The sequence below is a fragment of the Arachis ipaensis genome, chromosome B1, assembly GCF_059453495.1.
Source record: "Arachis ipaensis isolate K30076 ecotype BB chromosome B1, ASM5945349v1, whole genome shotgun sequence".
NCBI classification, from domain to species: domain Eukaryota; kingdom Viridiplantae; phylum Streptophyta; class Magnoliopsida; order Fabales; family Fabaceae; genus Arachis; species Arachis ipaensis.
This window is the reverse complement of record NC_142436.1, coordinates 135,133,293-135,149,670: the sequence shown is the minus strand read 5'-3', so window position 1 is coordinate 135,149,670 and position 16,378 is coordinate 135,133,293. Positions and strand designations below refer to the sequence as shown.

Genomic DNA, 16,378 nt, shown 5'->3' with positions numbered 1-16,378 from the left:
TAAGACACGGGGACATAGTATATATATAAAATATAAAATATTTTTTAGATAAATTATAATGATATTTTAGTATTTTATTGATATTAAAATATAAATTAATTTTTTAATTATTTTTAATATTTTTTAATTATATAAAGTATTTAAATGTATTTTGTTTTAATAACTAATAATATATACTATTTCTAAATTTATTTTAATAATATATGTTAAGAATAAGACTGGATACGCTGACATGTAATGATATTTAAATGTATCCATTCCAAGCGTATTCGAAAAAAAAAATTTATTTTTTATTAAAACACAGTTGGATACAGAAAACATGTATGTCGGACAAGTGTCAACGTGTGTCGTGTCTAGAATGTATCCGATACGAAGATACGACAAATCAAGGAAGTGTCCTTACTTCATAGTTCTTGACAAATTTAAAATGAACCTTAAAGATAGTTAATCTTTTTTAGAAATACTTGCAGTTGTTTTTGAGATGGAAAAAGAGCTTTCCAAATAACTTTTGTCTTGCTGTTATAAATCTTAATTTTTTTTTTTATACACCATAAAACCAAAAAATTCTGTAGAGATACCAAAAACACATTTTATAGAATTCATTTTCAAGTTGTGCTTTCACATTCTATCAAATACTCTTTTAAAAATTTTCAAATGTTCTTTCTAGCATTTAACATAATAACTAAATCATCAATAATATAAATTTCATTTGAAATATTAGATGAAAAAATAGTATTAAAAAGTTATTTCTAAAGCAAATAAATATAGGTTAACAATCTTATTTGAAATATCATTATTAACTTGGTCCATATTATTTTAATTTCAATGGTTAATTTAAGTTATATTGACGTAATCATAAGATAATTCAAAATTATTTAAGTTATATCAACAATGTGTCAAAGGCAAGAGATATGAGCAATCATTGACCTAAGTTTGAACCGACGCTATTGTCCTATGAATAACTATCGATTGCAATAAATCAATCTATAGATAGAGTTTAGACAAATATTGGAAGACAGTTCCATTCTTTTTGAAAAACACTTACAAACTTAACATATTTTCAATCTTTTATAGTATTATAAATTTAAATTGAAAATCTGGAGTAATTTCTACTAACTCAAACACTTATATTCTATTCTTCTCGTTTTTAATTAAAGTCCTTTAATATTTATTGGGTCTTCTTTATTTTTTTTTTCTCTTTTAATTTATATATTTTATTTTTCTTTTGATACGATGTATATGTTTATCTAGTCTAGAGTTATATTTTAAAATTCAGTCTTTAACTACCGATGTGCTGCCTCTCCTTCATTTTACTAAGTCTGATTGCTAAATGGTGGGGTAGGTTTGGTGAGCAGGTGTTCTATTGAAGGTTGGCTACGAGAGTAGCCAGATTGTTTCTGGCCATTGAATACAGAGGTGGTTTGAGTGGGTCAAACATGCAAGTGTACTTGGGGTTTATATATGTTTATAGTATAGTGGGGAAAGAACAAAGTGATCTTTAAAGGACACTTTAAAATGATTCCAAATGTGGTTGTAGTCCCATCCGAGTAAATTAGTTTGTACATTTATATTCTCACCCAAAATTTATAATAATTACAAAAAAATTTGAATCATTAATAAAAGATTTTTTATTTGGATGCAAGTAAAGAGGGATTAAATTTTTGGATGTAGTTGATCAATGTATCAGTTTTGAAATCACTATGGGCAATACATCTAGTTACTGCAGTGCGGTGTATGCTAATCCGCATATACATCGGCGTAAAGAACTGTGGGGTGACTTGACAAGGATTGCTAATATGATCCACGGACCTTGGATTGTGTTAGGGGACTTTAATGATGTTCTATTGCAGAGTGAAGTTAGAGGGGGGCAATTTAGACTTGCCAGAGCAGAACAATTTGCAGAAACATTGGAGGATTGTGGGCTGTTTGATATGGGAGCTATTGGAAGAAGATTCACTTGGTATAGGAAGGTGAAAGGTGGGGTGCAGGTGGCCAAGAAGCTTGATAGAGCAGTCATCAACCAGGACTGGCGACTAATGTTTCCGGAGGCTTATACTGAGGTGCTGGCGCGCCTTCACTCTGATCATTGCCCATTATTCACTAGGTGTAAGATGGAAAAGAGGGCTACCAAGGGCCATCGTCCGTTCAGATTCCAGGCTGCGTGGATGACTCATCCTCTTTTTAGGAATGTTGTTGATACAGCTTGGAATAGAGGAGCTCCGGATGTAGTCAAATGTTTGTTGGAGGTTCAAAAAGATGCAACTAGCTTCAATAAAAAGGTTTTTGGCAATATTTTTGTTAAGAAAAGGGAGTTGGAGAGGCTTTTGAATGACGTTCAGATTACTCTGGAAAGTCGGGAGGATCAACAGCTTAGGATCAAAGAGCAAGTTTTGCATCAGGAACTGAATGATGTCCTTCTTCAAGAAGAGTTGTTGTGGTATCAAAAATCTAGAGAACAATGGGTGAGATGTGGAGACAGAAATACAAAATTTTTTCATCTGCAGACAGTTATCAGGAGAAAGAGGAACAAAATTCATGGGTTATTTTTGGAGGATGGGTCTTGGGCCACGGAGACTACGACTCTAGAAATGGCGGCAAATTCTTTCTTTCAAAAGCTCTTTTCTACAAGGGAGGATATTGACCTGGACGCCATGGGGCCTTTTCCTTGCCCGTCTCTTAGTACTGAGGCTTATCAAAAGTTAGTGGAACCGGTGACGTCTGAAGAGGTTAAAAGAGCTGTGATGACCATGAGTTCATTTAAAGCCCCAGGGCCAGATGGATTTCAAGCAATTTTCTACAAAGAGTTCTGGGACTCTCTTAGCAACGATGTGTGTGGACTGGTCAAGCGAGCGTTTGAGGGTGAGCCACTGAATGCGGCTATTTTCGATACTCTCATTGTTCTAATTCCTAAAGTGGAAGTTCCCTCTTCCTTACGGGAGTTTCAGCCTATTAGCTTATGTAATGTAATTTATAAAATTGTCACAAAGGTTCTAGTTAACAGGTTCAGACCTTTCTTGTCGGAGATCATTGGTCCTTTGCAAGGAGGGTTCATTCCAGGAAGAGGAACCACAGAGAATATTATCATTGCTCAAGAGATTATGCACTTCATGAGGAACACCAAGTCTCGAAAAGGGACCATGGCATTCAAGATTGATTTGGAAAAAGCTTATGACAGGGTAGACTGGCGTTTTCTGGAAGCTACTTTGGTCCGGTTTGGGTTTCCAAAGGCTACCATTAATCTTATATTGAATTGTGTGACTTCCTCTTCGTTGGCAGTTTTGTGGAATGGGAACAGGCTCCAAAATTTCAATCCGAAGAGAGGGTTGAGGCAAGGAGATCCTATGTCTCCTTATCTTTTTGTACTCTGTATGGAAATGCTTGCCTGCTTTATCTCTCATAGAGTTTCCCAAGGTTTGTGGAACTCAGTTGCGGTTTCTAGGAATGGACCACGACTCTCTCATTTGATGTTTGCAGATGATCTTTTGCTTTTCTGTAAGGCATCAAAAGCTCAAGTAATAGAGGTCATGCATTGTTTGGACTTGTTTTCTAGAGCGTCAGGTTTAAAGGTAAATCTTCATAAGTCAAAGGCTCAGTGTTCCAAGAGGGTGTCAGAGAGGAGAAAAGAGGTTCTCTCAGGGGTCTCTAACATCCGGTTCTGCAATGATTTGGGTAAATACCTGGGAATTAACATCGGTCATGCCAGAGCTTCCAGGAAGACGGCTCAGGAGATTATTGAAAAAATTTCGAGGAAGCTCTCCAGTTGGAAAGGACGCCTACTGAATAAGGCAGGGAGGCTTTGTCTTGTTAAATCGGTTATGGCCTCTATCCCAGTTTATGAAATGCAAATTTCTCTTCTCCCGAAGTATGCATGTAATAAAATTGATTCCTTGATGAGACAATTCTTGTGGAAAGGCCAAGAGACTGGAAAAGGGCTGCCTCTGGTCAGGTGGGAGGTCGCCATAACTCCTAAAAAGGCAGGAGGATTGGGTATTAGGGATACTTCCTGTGCTAACATGGCGCTTATGGGAAAGTTGGTATGGGATTGTCTAAATAATAGTGAGAAGTTATGGGTGCAGGTTCTGAAGCATAAATATCTCAGAAATCAATCTGGTATGAACAGAAACAGTAGAAATTCTTCATCGGCTACCTGGAAGAACATTGTTAGTGCCTATGAGCATCTCAAGGAAGGGCTTCATTGGAATATTGGGGATGTCCACAAATCAGTTTGGTATGATGAGTGGACTCCTTTTGGTAAGCTTTGCAACCTTGTCCCTTATGTACATATTTCTGAATCAGATTTCATGGTGGCTGACTTGTGGAAAGGGGTGTCTTGGGAGGTTGATAGTCTTACCACGCCTATTCCGCATGAGATTAAGCAGTTTATTTGTGGTCTGAGATATTCTAGTTTGACTGAGTTGGAGCCACAGTGGGAGTGGTGGCCTGCAGCAACAAAAAAGTATAGTGCAAGGGAGGGTTACAAATGGTTATTAAAGAAAACATTAAATTGGAATGCCAACAGTAATTGGAACTGGTTGTGGAACACAAACATTCCAGAGAAGTTCAAATTTACTATGTGGCTTAGCTTACATGATGCTCTACCAACTGAGACCTTTCGATTCAAGCGGCATTTAGCTTCTTCAAATATGTGTAAGCGATGTAACAAGGCACAGGAGACTATGGAGCATTGCCTTAGAGACTGTGAACGATCAAAGGCAATCTGGTATATGTTGGATCCTAGTATCCTGGACTCGACGGCTGGTACTGCTCTTGAAGAGTGGTTTCGGAAGGCCTTGGCTAACAATGAAGCGTCCTTTGGTGCAGGGCTTTGGTGGGTATGGAGACATAGGTGCAATGACATATTCAACACTGACAACCCTTGGACAGACCATAAGGTTGTTGCCTTGGCCAGAATTACCGCCAAGAACTTACAGCTTTACAGGAATCGAAGCAATGCCTTTAGGTCTCTCCGAAATTGCCTGTGTTGGGAACCACCGGTAGGCAATGGTTTTAAAGTTAATTGTGATGCAAGCTTGTATATGGATTCAAATTTAGCGGGATTTGGGTGTATTATTAGAGATTCTAAGGGAGATTGGATCTCGGGATGCTCTGGAAGCATTCCCCCTTGGTCTATAATCAGATGTGAATTATTTGCTGCTTGGAGGGGGCTGGTTTTAGCTTGGGATTGCGGTTTGAGGGATATTATATGTGAAACGGATTGCCTTGACATTCTGCCCATCATGCATGAGCTTACAAGTGGGTATTCATCTGAAGTAACAGATTTGGTTCTCAAGATTCAGGAGCTTTTATCTCGTCCTTGGCTTGTTCACGTTGAATGGGTGTCCCGAGAAGCAAATAGAGCTGCGGATTGGATGGCTAAATATGGTGCCAAGAGTAACTCTAATCATGTTATTTGGTCTGAGCCTGGTGTTGATCTCCAACGAATCATCCGCTCGGATTTAAGATAGTTTTTGCTTTGTTTCTTTCCTTGTTTAGACACCAAAAAAAAAAAATTTTTGGATTTTTTTGCAACTTGGGCCTTTAATGGACATTCATTTAAAAAATAACACTTTTAGCTCCATACATAAAACTAATATTAGACACTAATAAAAAAAAATTGTTACGTTAATAGTTTATGAACTAAAACTCACAAAGCAAAAAAAAAAAAAAAAAAACTCAAACAAAGTTTCTACTATAATAATAATAATAATAACAATAATAATAATAACATATAATTTTTTATTATATACATTATTTCAACGAAGCATTAATTTTAGCTACAACATATAACAATATTTTTTAAGGGGCATGTTTTAGAATTTATTATGTTTATTTGTGTTAGGGGTGTACATGGGTCGGGCTACACCGGGTTTGACTTAATTCAGACCCGATCCAAAATATAGACCGGGCTTAATTTTTAGATCCTAATCCGATCCTAAACCCGATGAAACCTACACACCTTCGGGCCGGGTGAAAACTGGGTAAAAATCGGGTGAAAACCGGATCTTTAGCATGTAAAAATCACCTCATTTTCGACCATTATTTCACAATTCACATAGTAAAATTCACTTAAAAAAATATAAGAAGAATCAACCCTTCTCTAAAATTAAAGCATAACCATAATCAATACTAATATTGTCTAATAACACCAAATATTTAAATCAATACAAATAACACAATATTATGCATTAGTCTAAAGTCTTATGCATTTTAAACATAAAATATTAACTTATAATCTTATAATGACTAATAACACAAAATATTAAGGTTTACAATATTTAAATTCTACATAAGAATAGCCATCATCCATCACTAATAACACAAAATATTAATTGTGTATGATGACCAGGCCACCGGGCCGAGTTCGGGTGACCCGAGCTATGGCCCGGACCCAACCCGAAATAATGTTCAGATCTATTTTTGAGACTCTTACTCGACCCTAGACCCGATGAAATCACACTAAATTAGTCCCTAAAGTGTTCGGGGTCGGGCCGGACCGGGCCATGTACACCCCTAATTTGTGTTCATATCCTAACTCAACACAAAAGCCAAATCCAATAAGGATAAAAGGTCTGACCCAAAGGGGAAGTCTCTACTATATGTCCGACTTCTTTAAAGAAGTCAGACACTGCAAAGGAATCCAGCTTTATTTGTTCAAGCAAATAACTGCCTCTGTGAATCTCTACAACTATTTCTATCTTCCCTTTAAGATAGACCCTAACAAACTCCCAAGATGAAGCGAATGGTTATCCATCCATAAAGATAAAACTACTTCAACAAAGGAGCTTAACAACCCTAGTATAAATACACTAACACCCCTCAGATATATACACGTTCTACTCTATTAAAAACCTGCCTAAAGTCATTGCTAACTTAAGCATCAGAGTCTCTTGCAGGTACCACCCTCCACCTTCTCACGAGAAACTCAGACAAGTAGCACCTCGACACTAAACAAGTCGATCGCTGCCCTTCAAAGGGATCTGGACCTCATGTCTAGGTCCAAACCGACGTTTCAGGTAACTCTTGGAACAATTTGTATTATAGGCAAATTTAAATGTAATTTTAAAAATATTAATATATTATTTTTTATTAATTTTGAAATGACAAAAATTAGATTGTGAGTAATATATGTGTAGTTCATTTGTCATCAATTACTATATTAATTTAAAATAATATTACATAACAAAGGCATTTCGGTAATTAAGTTTAATCAAATTGGTCTAATAGTTAAGGCTGTGTTTGGTTTTAAGAATAGGACAAGACTAGACATTGAGAACAAGACACAAAATACAGAAACATAAAAATTAGTATTCTTGTATTTTATTTGGTGATAAATTAAAACAAATTTTAAAACTCTGATTTATTCTCATTTTCTCATTTAAAAAATTTGGGAAGAAAAATATAATAATAATAAATATAATTATGAAAAATTAATAAGAATAATGGAAGAAAAAATGAAAAATAAGTTGTGTCTCTTGTTAGTGTCTTTGTGTCTTCCTATCAGGATGGACACAAAATACACTAATTCAATATCTCTGGACACAATATCTCTGTCCATATCTGATCTGTCAAACATGATTTTGTATCTTTATGTCTCTATTTCAGTATCATGTGCATGTAGACAAACGACTACTACATAATTGATTTTTACTAACATTTAAAAAATGTTACCAAATCATATTAAAATGTTACCTATGTATATTAGTAACATTTTAACAAATGTTAAATATATCCTATGTTACTAAAGAGTTTTACTAATATTTTTCTAAAGATTTAATAACATTTAGTAAAAATGTTACAAAAGATATTCTATAGTAATATTATGAGAAATGTTACAATAGACCATTTATGTAACACTTAGAGAAATGTTACAATATATATTTTTTATAACACTTAAAAAAATGTTACCATAAATAATTTTTGTAACAGTTAGAAAATGTTACCATAAATATTTTTTGTAACATTTAAAAAAATATTACCATAGATATTTTCTATAACACTTAGAAAAGTGTTACTATAAATATTTTTTGTAACACTTAGAAAATATTACCATATTCTATAGCAATACTCTAATAAATGTTACAAAAGATTTTCTTTGCTAACAATAAAAAAATATTACAATAGATCTTTAGTAACATTTAAATGTACAAAATATTGAATTAAATTTTTTTTCTTCAATTACATATTCTACACCTACTTTACAAATTAAATCCAAGATATTTAAACACTAAAATTGGTCCAATAAGTCAATTTTTTTATTTCTTCAATATGTTTACATGATCAAATACAAAATTAAAATGTGAAAATTGCCTATTACACTAAAACAAATGTGAAAATAGCCTAATTTCTTTGAGATCTAGAATAAAACTATGAACCTTTGAGATCTAGAATATCTTGATTGTCAACAAATTCAATGTAACTCCAATCGATCTCCTCCTTCTTGTACTCTTTCTACTCCATTTTGAAAACATGCTGGAGAACAAATATTTGAGACCATAAGTACATGTTTAAATTGAAAAAGAAGTAATCGTGTTTATCTTTCAACTATACAAGCAAGAGACACCAGTAATTATAAACAAAATAATATCTCTATAACAAACAAACCTGATTAAAATGAAGCTTTTCCTTGGTCACATTAATAAAAAATTGCTCAAAACGGCAAAATTGCTGAATCTGTTTTATCCATAGGTATGCATGTGATCAGCCTATTTGTGTAGTATACTCCCTACAAACCACTGGATGGTGATTGGCAAGATCATGCAGAGTTAGTTTGTTTTTCAGAAAATAGCAACTTATGAGTAATAGTATATGAAACATGAAGGCTTTTCAGAAACAGAATCTGTGTAAAATCGAAAATTTATGTGGCAAAAATTGAATCACACTTCCCCCTCAGCAAACATGAAATTTAGATACTTACTAAAGTAATAAAGTGAGAGATTAATTATAATTGAATTTATAATTCTCATACAATATCTGTTTCACTATCTTAATTTAAGAGTAATTAACTCTTCATTTTACCAATCTTCTCACCTTAAAGAATATTGATTTATTCTATGTGCTTTGTATTTACAGTGAATATTTGCATGCTGCTTGCAACAAAGAAAGCGAAGAGGTTCGAAACTCCGGTCAAAATCACAACTACCGAACTTACATCCATATTCATTTTTGTGTAGCTTTTTAGTCGTAAAATCAGCAACTGATATAATTAACTAATTATCAAGTTAATTGGGTGTGTCCCTTTTTGAATCTTGTGTTAATGCTAGTGCACTTTACATTCTAAACTTTCAAGATATACAATTCAGTTCTACACCTTAAAATTGTCAAAAAGTGCAACGAAGAAAAAATAACACATTTCAAATAACTTGTCCCATTCAAAAATCACAAGTTTGATAAACTAAAGACTGTTATTAATAAATAGCATTGAACTAAGTCTTACATTTAAGTCTTTGATGATAGGATGATCTGGATTAACCTCCAAAATTTTCCTACCCCTCATAAACTCTAAACTAGAACTGTCTCCAAGTGCTTGTGCTTTCATTAATCTGTCAAAAAAGGTCTCATGTTAGAAATGAAGATAAACTGCTTGGGATCCAATATTTTTGAGTTTTAGTTCTTTTTATCTTTTTTTTTTCACCCTGATAGCAGAAGCAGAGTGGTAAAAAAGAGAGTAGAATTTCAGTGATTTAACTGAATTGAAAAGATCACAAAAATGTAGTCATTACTAAATAACAGCAGAGCTAGATTTCAAGCTGAAATTAGTTGATAAAAGCCCATCCTGATTAGTCATATAGCAACTGATGGTTTTAAACATGCAGAAAAAATGTTACACTAGTGTTGCCAATGAGGTTGGCATTGCAAAAACAATATTGCAGCCGCACTTTAGAACCTTGACAACCCAATGTATAAGGATCATTCTTAGACATGATATGCATCCAGATAAATAATACACAAGTGAATCCAGTAGCATCTAAAAGCATCCTATGTCATCTAAAATAAGTAACTGAAGAGAAGATGCAATTATGAGATTGTGATGAGGCTAATACGAAAGATTTCTTTAAGGTCCTCTCTCACTCACACATAGGGGTGGCAAGCGGGGAAGTCCGCCCCGCCAGAAGCCCGTCTTTTGGCAAGCTGGTCCGCCCCGCCCGCCCCGCCTAGTGAGGCGGTCCCAGAATTCCAGCCCGCCCCGCCTAACGGCGGGCTGGCGGGCCGGCGGGCTAAGCCCGCCAAATATCCTTTTTTTTTTTATTTTTAACTATTAAATAATATATATAAAGATAAAAAAAATCTCTTTTGTTTTTTACTTTTAACTATTATAATTTCTAAAAGTATAAACAAATTATAATTTTTATATTCACAAACATTAAAGTCTTTGTAATTATAAATATCTAATAAACATAATTATAAACCAAGTTTTCATCCAAAACATAATTATAAATATTGTTCCCAAAGCAAAATAAACATAATCCAAAACATAATTAACAATATTGTCTCTAAAACAAAACAAACATAATCTAAAACACTCAATTTTCATCTTCATTCTCTTGTAAGTTGGGTTGGGGGAAGTTGGATTTTGGTAAAAAAAAATTGTAAAAATACCCTTTGCCAAAAAAATACTAAGCCCGGCGGGGAAGCCCGCCCCGCCCCGCCAAAGCCCGCCAAAACCTGCGATTTAAGCGGTGCGGGTTAAGCGGGCTTTTGCTATTTGACTGTCCCAATTTTTCAGCCTGGCGCGCCTTTTTTGGCGGGTTACGCGGGCCGGCCTGGTAGGTTTAGGCCCGTTTGCCACCCCTAGTCACACATGACTAAATGACATTATGAAATTAGAGTGCAATCAAAATTTCTATAATCAAATACTGACGAAATTTACTTATCAAAGAGCATATGCTAAGCATAATAACAAGTAAAACATAACAAAAATATAATAAAAGCTTTAACATATAGACTAATATCTAATGGAAGAGTAATCAAATGTAACAGAAAAAAAATCATAATAGAAAAATACAGACATAAACATAAATATTACACTCCAAAAGAACAGACATTGCTGGTAATAAAGTGTTCTAAAGAGTAAAAAATAACAGAATTTAAGAACACATCAATACAAGCACATACATATAGGAATTCAATTGGAATTCAGATCTCATATGCTGTTGATTCAACTGGCAATTAACAAAAAGGATCTTTGAGAAAGTCATACCTTTGAGTAAAATGATCCACAAAGCTCCGGTGCTCTGTTCCATCTTGTTGTAACATAATCCTATAGATGTGAATTAACTTAGAAAGCATCATCTATACTTTCTCTAAAACTTTTATATGAAAAAAGAATGACCCGGTATTAAAATTAGAAATGCATGTCTCAAGTAATAATTGAAGGGAGAAAACTGAAACATCTATGAAATATTTTACTCCATCAGTGAAAAGCTGCTGAAGTTCATGTTAATGTTTGAAAAGATTCAAGCATGATAAATTGTTTGAATTAATGAAAAAAAGAAAAGAAACAAAGCATACCGGTTCATGCCTTCGTACACCCATACTCTCAGACTCAATATAAGATATATAGTAAGATAAAGTTCTCTGAGGCATTTCTTCAAACACCTTGAATGCACTTCCAAAAATACAATAGAGAACTTTCATCAAAATTCTTATACTAAAAAAATTTGGATTCCTCATTAAACACAACATATGAATTCATTCGCATAACAATGAAAATCCATTAACTATAAATTTTTAGCTATAAATGAGAATCCAAATAAATAAAAAGATTCAGTGAAAGATAGGAGAAGTTACTTCTACAATTGAAGTTTTTCATCTTCGATGATCTGTAATAAAAAACTTCATTGCATGTTGTTGATGAATTGCTTACTCAATCAGGTAAGAGAATAAGCATGAAAGACTTGTAAACATATCAAATCAACCTTTCCATTTACAAAATGATTGAAATGAGTAGTGAAGCATGACAAATTCCTTACCATAAATCTGTTTCTTAAGTTTTCGATAACAAAATGCACAATTTCGAGAAGCGACGGATTCAATTCAATGAGATTAATTTTAGGCGGAAGAACACAAACATGAAACAATAGATTAAGTTCGACGTACCTTGAGAATTTTCAATTCAGATCCGAGAACATAGATCTCATTTTGAATTTGAGATATCCTTGTCTATCATCACAATCCTGGTGACTACGCCGGCAATGGTGGCTTCGATGACGGTGGCGGCAGCGGCAACGACAACTTTGGTGATAGTGGCGGAGGTGAGATCGAAGAGGCGGAGCAAGTTATTGAGGAGGATTGAGAGTTGAATTCAAATAGCTAAAAGTGAACTGTGATGAGATCGATGAGGGGATCGAGAGATTGAAGACGCGGAGCAAGAAATTGAAGAGGATGGAGAGGTGGTTTCACCGTTTTAGAGCATCGAGAGTGAAAGTGAAAGTGAAAGTGAGAACACGCGTGATTTCGAGTTTCAAAGCTTGAGGATTTGTTGATTGGGCTGCAATTGAGAATAGGTAACAGTTTTTGTAAGATTTTTTAAAAAAGTAAATGTATTTCCTAACATTTGATTATAAATGTTACATAATATATAATTTTATGATAATTATTGACATTTTAACAAATGTTAGGAAATAAATGTTACTAAAAATCTAAAATGTAGTAGTGGACACAACTTTAAAAATTGATTAAAAAAATTAGTTGAAGAAGAAAAAAGAGAAAACAAAAGGCATAAGAAGAAAAAAAATTTGTTAAACTTAATTACAAAAATAATTTGTTCACTTGATATTTTTTATAAATCAAAGAAATGTTTAATTTTTTTATTTTAAATTATATTAAAAATTTAAATGCTAGACTATATTTACTTAATTAATAGCATTATACAAATAATAATTAGATCAATTAAATAATAACGCTATATTTTTATTATTTGTATTGCTCAAGACATATGTAATTACTAAAATTTGTGTATTCATCTATTTGTAAATTATCAATATATACAAACTACACTGTTTATAAATAATAGTTTCAAATTTGATATTTACTTTTGTTAATAATTTTTTCAAAAGATTTAAATTAATTATATATTTTTTTGTGCTAATAAAATAAAGCAGAGCAAACAATTACCAATTTTTTTTGTCAACATAATTTAATTTTAATCCACTATCAATATAAAGCAGTTTTACACATATATTCATATATCAACAAAAATAACTTAACTTTACTTTGACTACATGAATGGTCTTCTAAAACAAACAACGAATATAATTAGACGACTGTACAAAATATTTTACACTATTAATACATCAAAAATAAACTCTATAAAAAGATAAAGGCATAAATAGTTATTTTTTACTTAAATTCAATATGTATATTATTTTTTATAAATTAATTTTATTAAATTCATGTTTATCACAAACAATTCTAAATTTTATTTTTTTACTAAATTCAGGGTTTTGAAATTTAAATCTATCTACTCTATTACTATCATTAAAAGTAGTTCCCATATTTTTGTATACCTTAAAATTACTTGTCGTAATTCTATTTTTACCTTCTATTACACTATATTAATTTTTCCACGATAGGCAAATTCATGATTTAATATGTATCTATCATTTTATGATACTCTTACTGGAATAAATATACTAAAAAATTCTTTTCAATAGTTAAATTTAGATATTTAAATTTACAATATAATAACAATTTGATTGATGTTTAGGATTTAGGATTTATGGTTTAGGGTTTAGAGGTGAAGGGTTAGAAATTACGATTGAAGAGTTACGGTTTAGGGTTAAGGGTATAAAGTTTATGGTATAGGATATTTTATTCATGGTTTGGGATTTAGGGTCCAGGATTTAGAGTATTAGAAATGATAGTTTAGGGTTTAAGGGTTTGCAATTTAGAATTTAAAAGTTTATGATTTATGTATTTAAAAAAGATTTACACAAATATACATTTTTAGTTGATCAATTCGAACAAATTCCTTTTATATTTTTGTAGCACAGAGTAAATGCAAGAATAATAAATAATCTATATATGCATTTAAAATATATTCATGAATAAAATATATAAAATATAATCGTTTTAAAGAATTTACTTAATATGTTATAATTTTATTTTTATGTATATACTATTGTTAATGTTGCAAGTGTGAGGAGTGTTGAAGTTAGTCCCACATCAAAGAAAGCAAGGAAGAGTGAGGAGTTTATAAGATGAGAGACCCATTAACTTACTACCTTAAGGTTTTGAGTTGGATGTGGTGTCTTCTCATCTTATGTTATCTCACTTGATTCTTCTCCGAAATCTCTCCAGTGGTCGAGAGCTCCCCACGGTTGGCCCGACAAGTGGTATCAGAGCCGATGGTTAATCAGTCTGGTGGTTTTAAGGAGTATTCAAGGTGAAGCATCAAAAGTCTTTCCGACAAAGGTGGTTCGGGCAGTGTTTTGCGGCAGTGTGATGGACGAATACTCATATGTGGTGGAGGAGCTAGAGGGGAGTTGATGCTTGATGTGGAGGCTCACACTTGAGGGGGAGATTGTTAATGTTGCAAGTGTAAGGAGCGTTAAAGTTAGTCCCACATCAAAGAAAGTAAGGAAGAGTGAGGAGTTTATAAGATGAGAGACCCATTAACTTACTACCTTAAGATTTTGAGTTGGATGTGGTGTATTCTCATCTTATATTATCTCACTTGATTCTTCTCCGAAATCTCTCCGGTGGTCGAGAGCTCCCCATGGTTGGCCCAACAACTATAATATATAAAGATTTTTTTTAACATCTAATTAGATGTTAATGTTATTGTAAATATTAAAATATTTTCATATTATAGTTAGAATTTAGGATTTAAGGTTTATAGCTAATAATTTAAGATTTATGGTTGGGTTTCGCGTCTAGAAATTAAGGTTTAGAATTACGTTTTAGGGTTTAGAATTTGGGTTTAGAAATTTTGATTTAGAGTTTAGGGTTTAGGGTGCAAGGGATTAGAGCATTATAGTTTAGGGTTTTTGAATTTAGAGTTTTAGGTTTAAGGTTTAGTGTTTAGTGTTTAGTGTTTAGGGTTTAAGGGGTTAGAGATTGAGGTTGAGGGGTTACGGTTTAGGATTAAGGGTATAAAGTTTATGGTGTAGAATTTCGGATTCATGGTTTGAGATTTAAGGTCCAGGGTTTAGAGTATTAGAAATGATAGTTTAGGGTTTAAGGATTTACAATTTAAAATTTAACGTTTATGAGTTATGTATTTAAAAAAGTTTACACAAATATACATTTTTAGTTGATCAATTTGAACAAATTTTTTTTTATATTTTTGTAACACAGAGTAAATGCAAGAATATATATATATATATATATATATATATATTCGTGAATACAATATATAAAATATAATCGTTTTAAAGAATTTATTTAAGATGTTATAATTTTATTATCATGAGAAAATAAATAAATTTTAAAATAATTTACTTTCATGTATGTACTATAATATATAAAAAAAAATTTAACATCTAATTAGATGTTAATGTTATTATAAAGAAATTATTGAAAAGATGTCGACTATGTTCAACATGAAGGATCAAAAGAATTGACGGCATCGAAGTTGCATGTAAGGAGTAGGTTGCATAAACTACTTCTTGCAAGAACTAATTTGTTGTCTTTATTGTTTTTTTTTTTTTTTTTGTCGTTTCTTAGTTCTTTCATTATATAATTAAGTAGAATTAAAAGTGATACTTATTGTGTCTAATGTGGTATGAATGGCAGTTGTAATTAAGTTGAAAAGAAGTTGTGCAAGATGTTATTAGTGTTGAAGTTAAACTTAAATCATTATCATGAAGAGTAAATTAACGCTTATTATGAATGTCCATTGAATTTAGTAAATTTGATTTAAATTATTTGTCATATTAGCGGGCAATACTCGATTTATAATTACATAAAAATTGGAGAAATAATGCATCCTCTTTAGGAATGACAGGTTCAATCAAAACTTGAAGAATGCGTGAATAAGAGCGAGATAACAATGGTATTTATAATTAGAATTACTCTCCCACCATGTTAAGAAATGGATAGCAAGAGCTTATAATGCCCAAATGCATTGCTTGACGACACAAATATTTAAGTGTATAATAAGAGTTTAGTGCCCAAAGTCCATTTTGTTCCTCTAGCGTGAGTCCAAATTTTTCGAAAAGAAACAAAATTTTTCTTTATTGTAATCAATGATTTAAAATTATAATATAAAAAATATAAACGAACACAATAAAATTAAAGATTTCAAATTATGAATTATTTCAACACAAAAATAATTGATAATCTATATAAAAAAAAGAATTTAAACAATGTATTAGAATTTTTTAATTCAAGAAGTTTGCTTATTTCACCACATTACCCATTTTATGACTTTTTTCAA

At 32.2% G+C, this 16,378-nt stretch overlaps 1 protein-coding gene across 1 annotated transcript; it reads left to right on the top strand.

Moving 5' to 3' along the window:
- Positions 1-1,700: 1,700 nt before the first annotated feature.
- LOC148578483 (uncharacterized) lies at positions 1,701-5,465 on the top strand. The gene is made up of 3 exons (XM_088503062.1): positions 1,701-2,437; positions 2,681-3,411; positions 3,913-5,465. The coding sequence occupies exons 1-3, from the start codon at positions 1,701-1,703 to the stop codon at positions 5,463-5,465; spliced, it is 3,021 nt and encodes a 1,006-aa protein (XP_088359188.1).
- The last annotated feature ends 10,913 nt before the right edge of the window (positions 5,466-16,378 follow it).

Excerpts from the sequence above, each read along its gene's own strand:
- LOC148578483 (XM_088503062.1), top strand. The coding sequence starts at position 1,701 with ATGGGCAATACATCTAGTTACTGCAGTGCGGTGTATGCTAATCCGCAT. Across the intron at positions 2,438-2,680 it reads CTTCAAGAAGAGTTGTTGTG|TACTGAGGCTTATCAAAAGT; the intron begins GTATCAAAAATC and ends CCCGTCTCTTAG. Across the intron at positions 3,412-3,912 it reads CTCTCATAGAGTTTCCCAAG|GCCAAGAGACTGGAAAAGGG; the intron begins GTTTGTGGAACT and ends TCTTGTGGAAAG.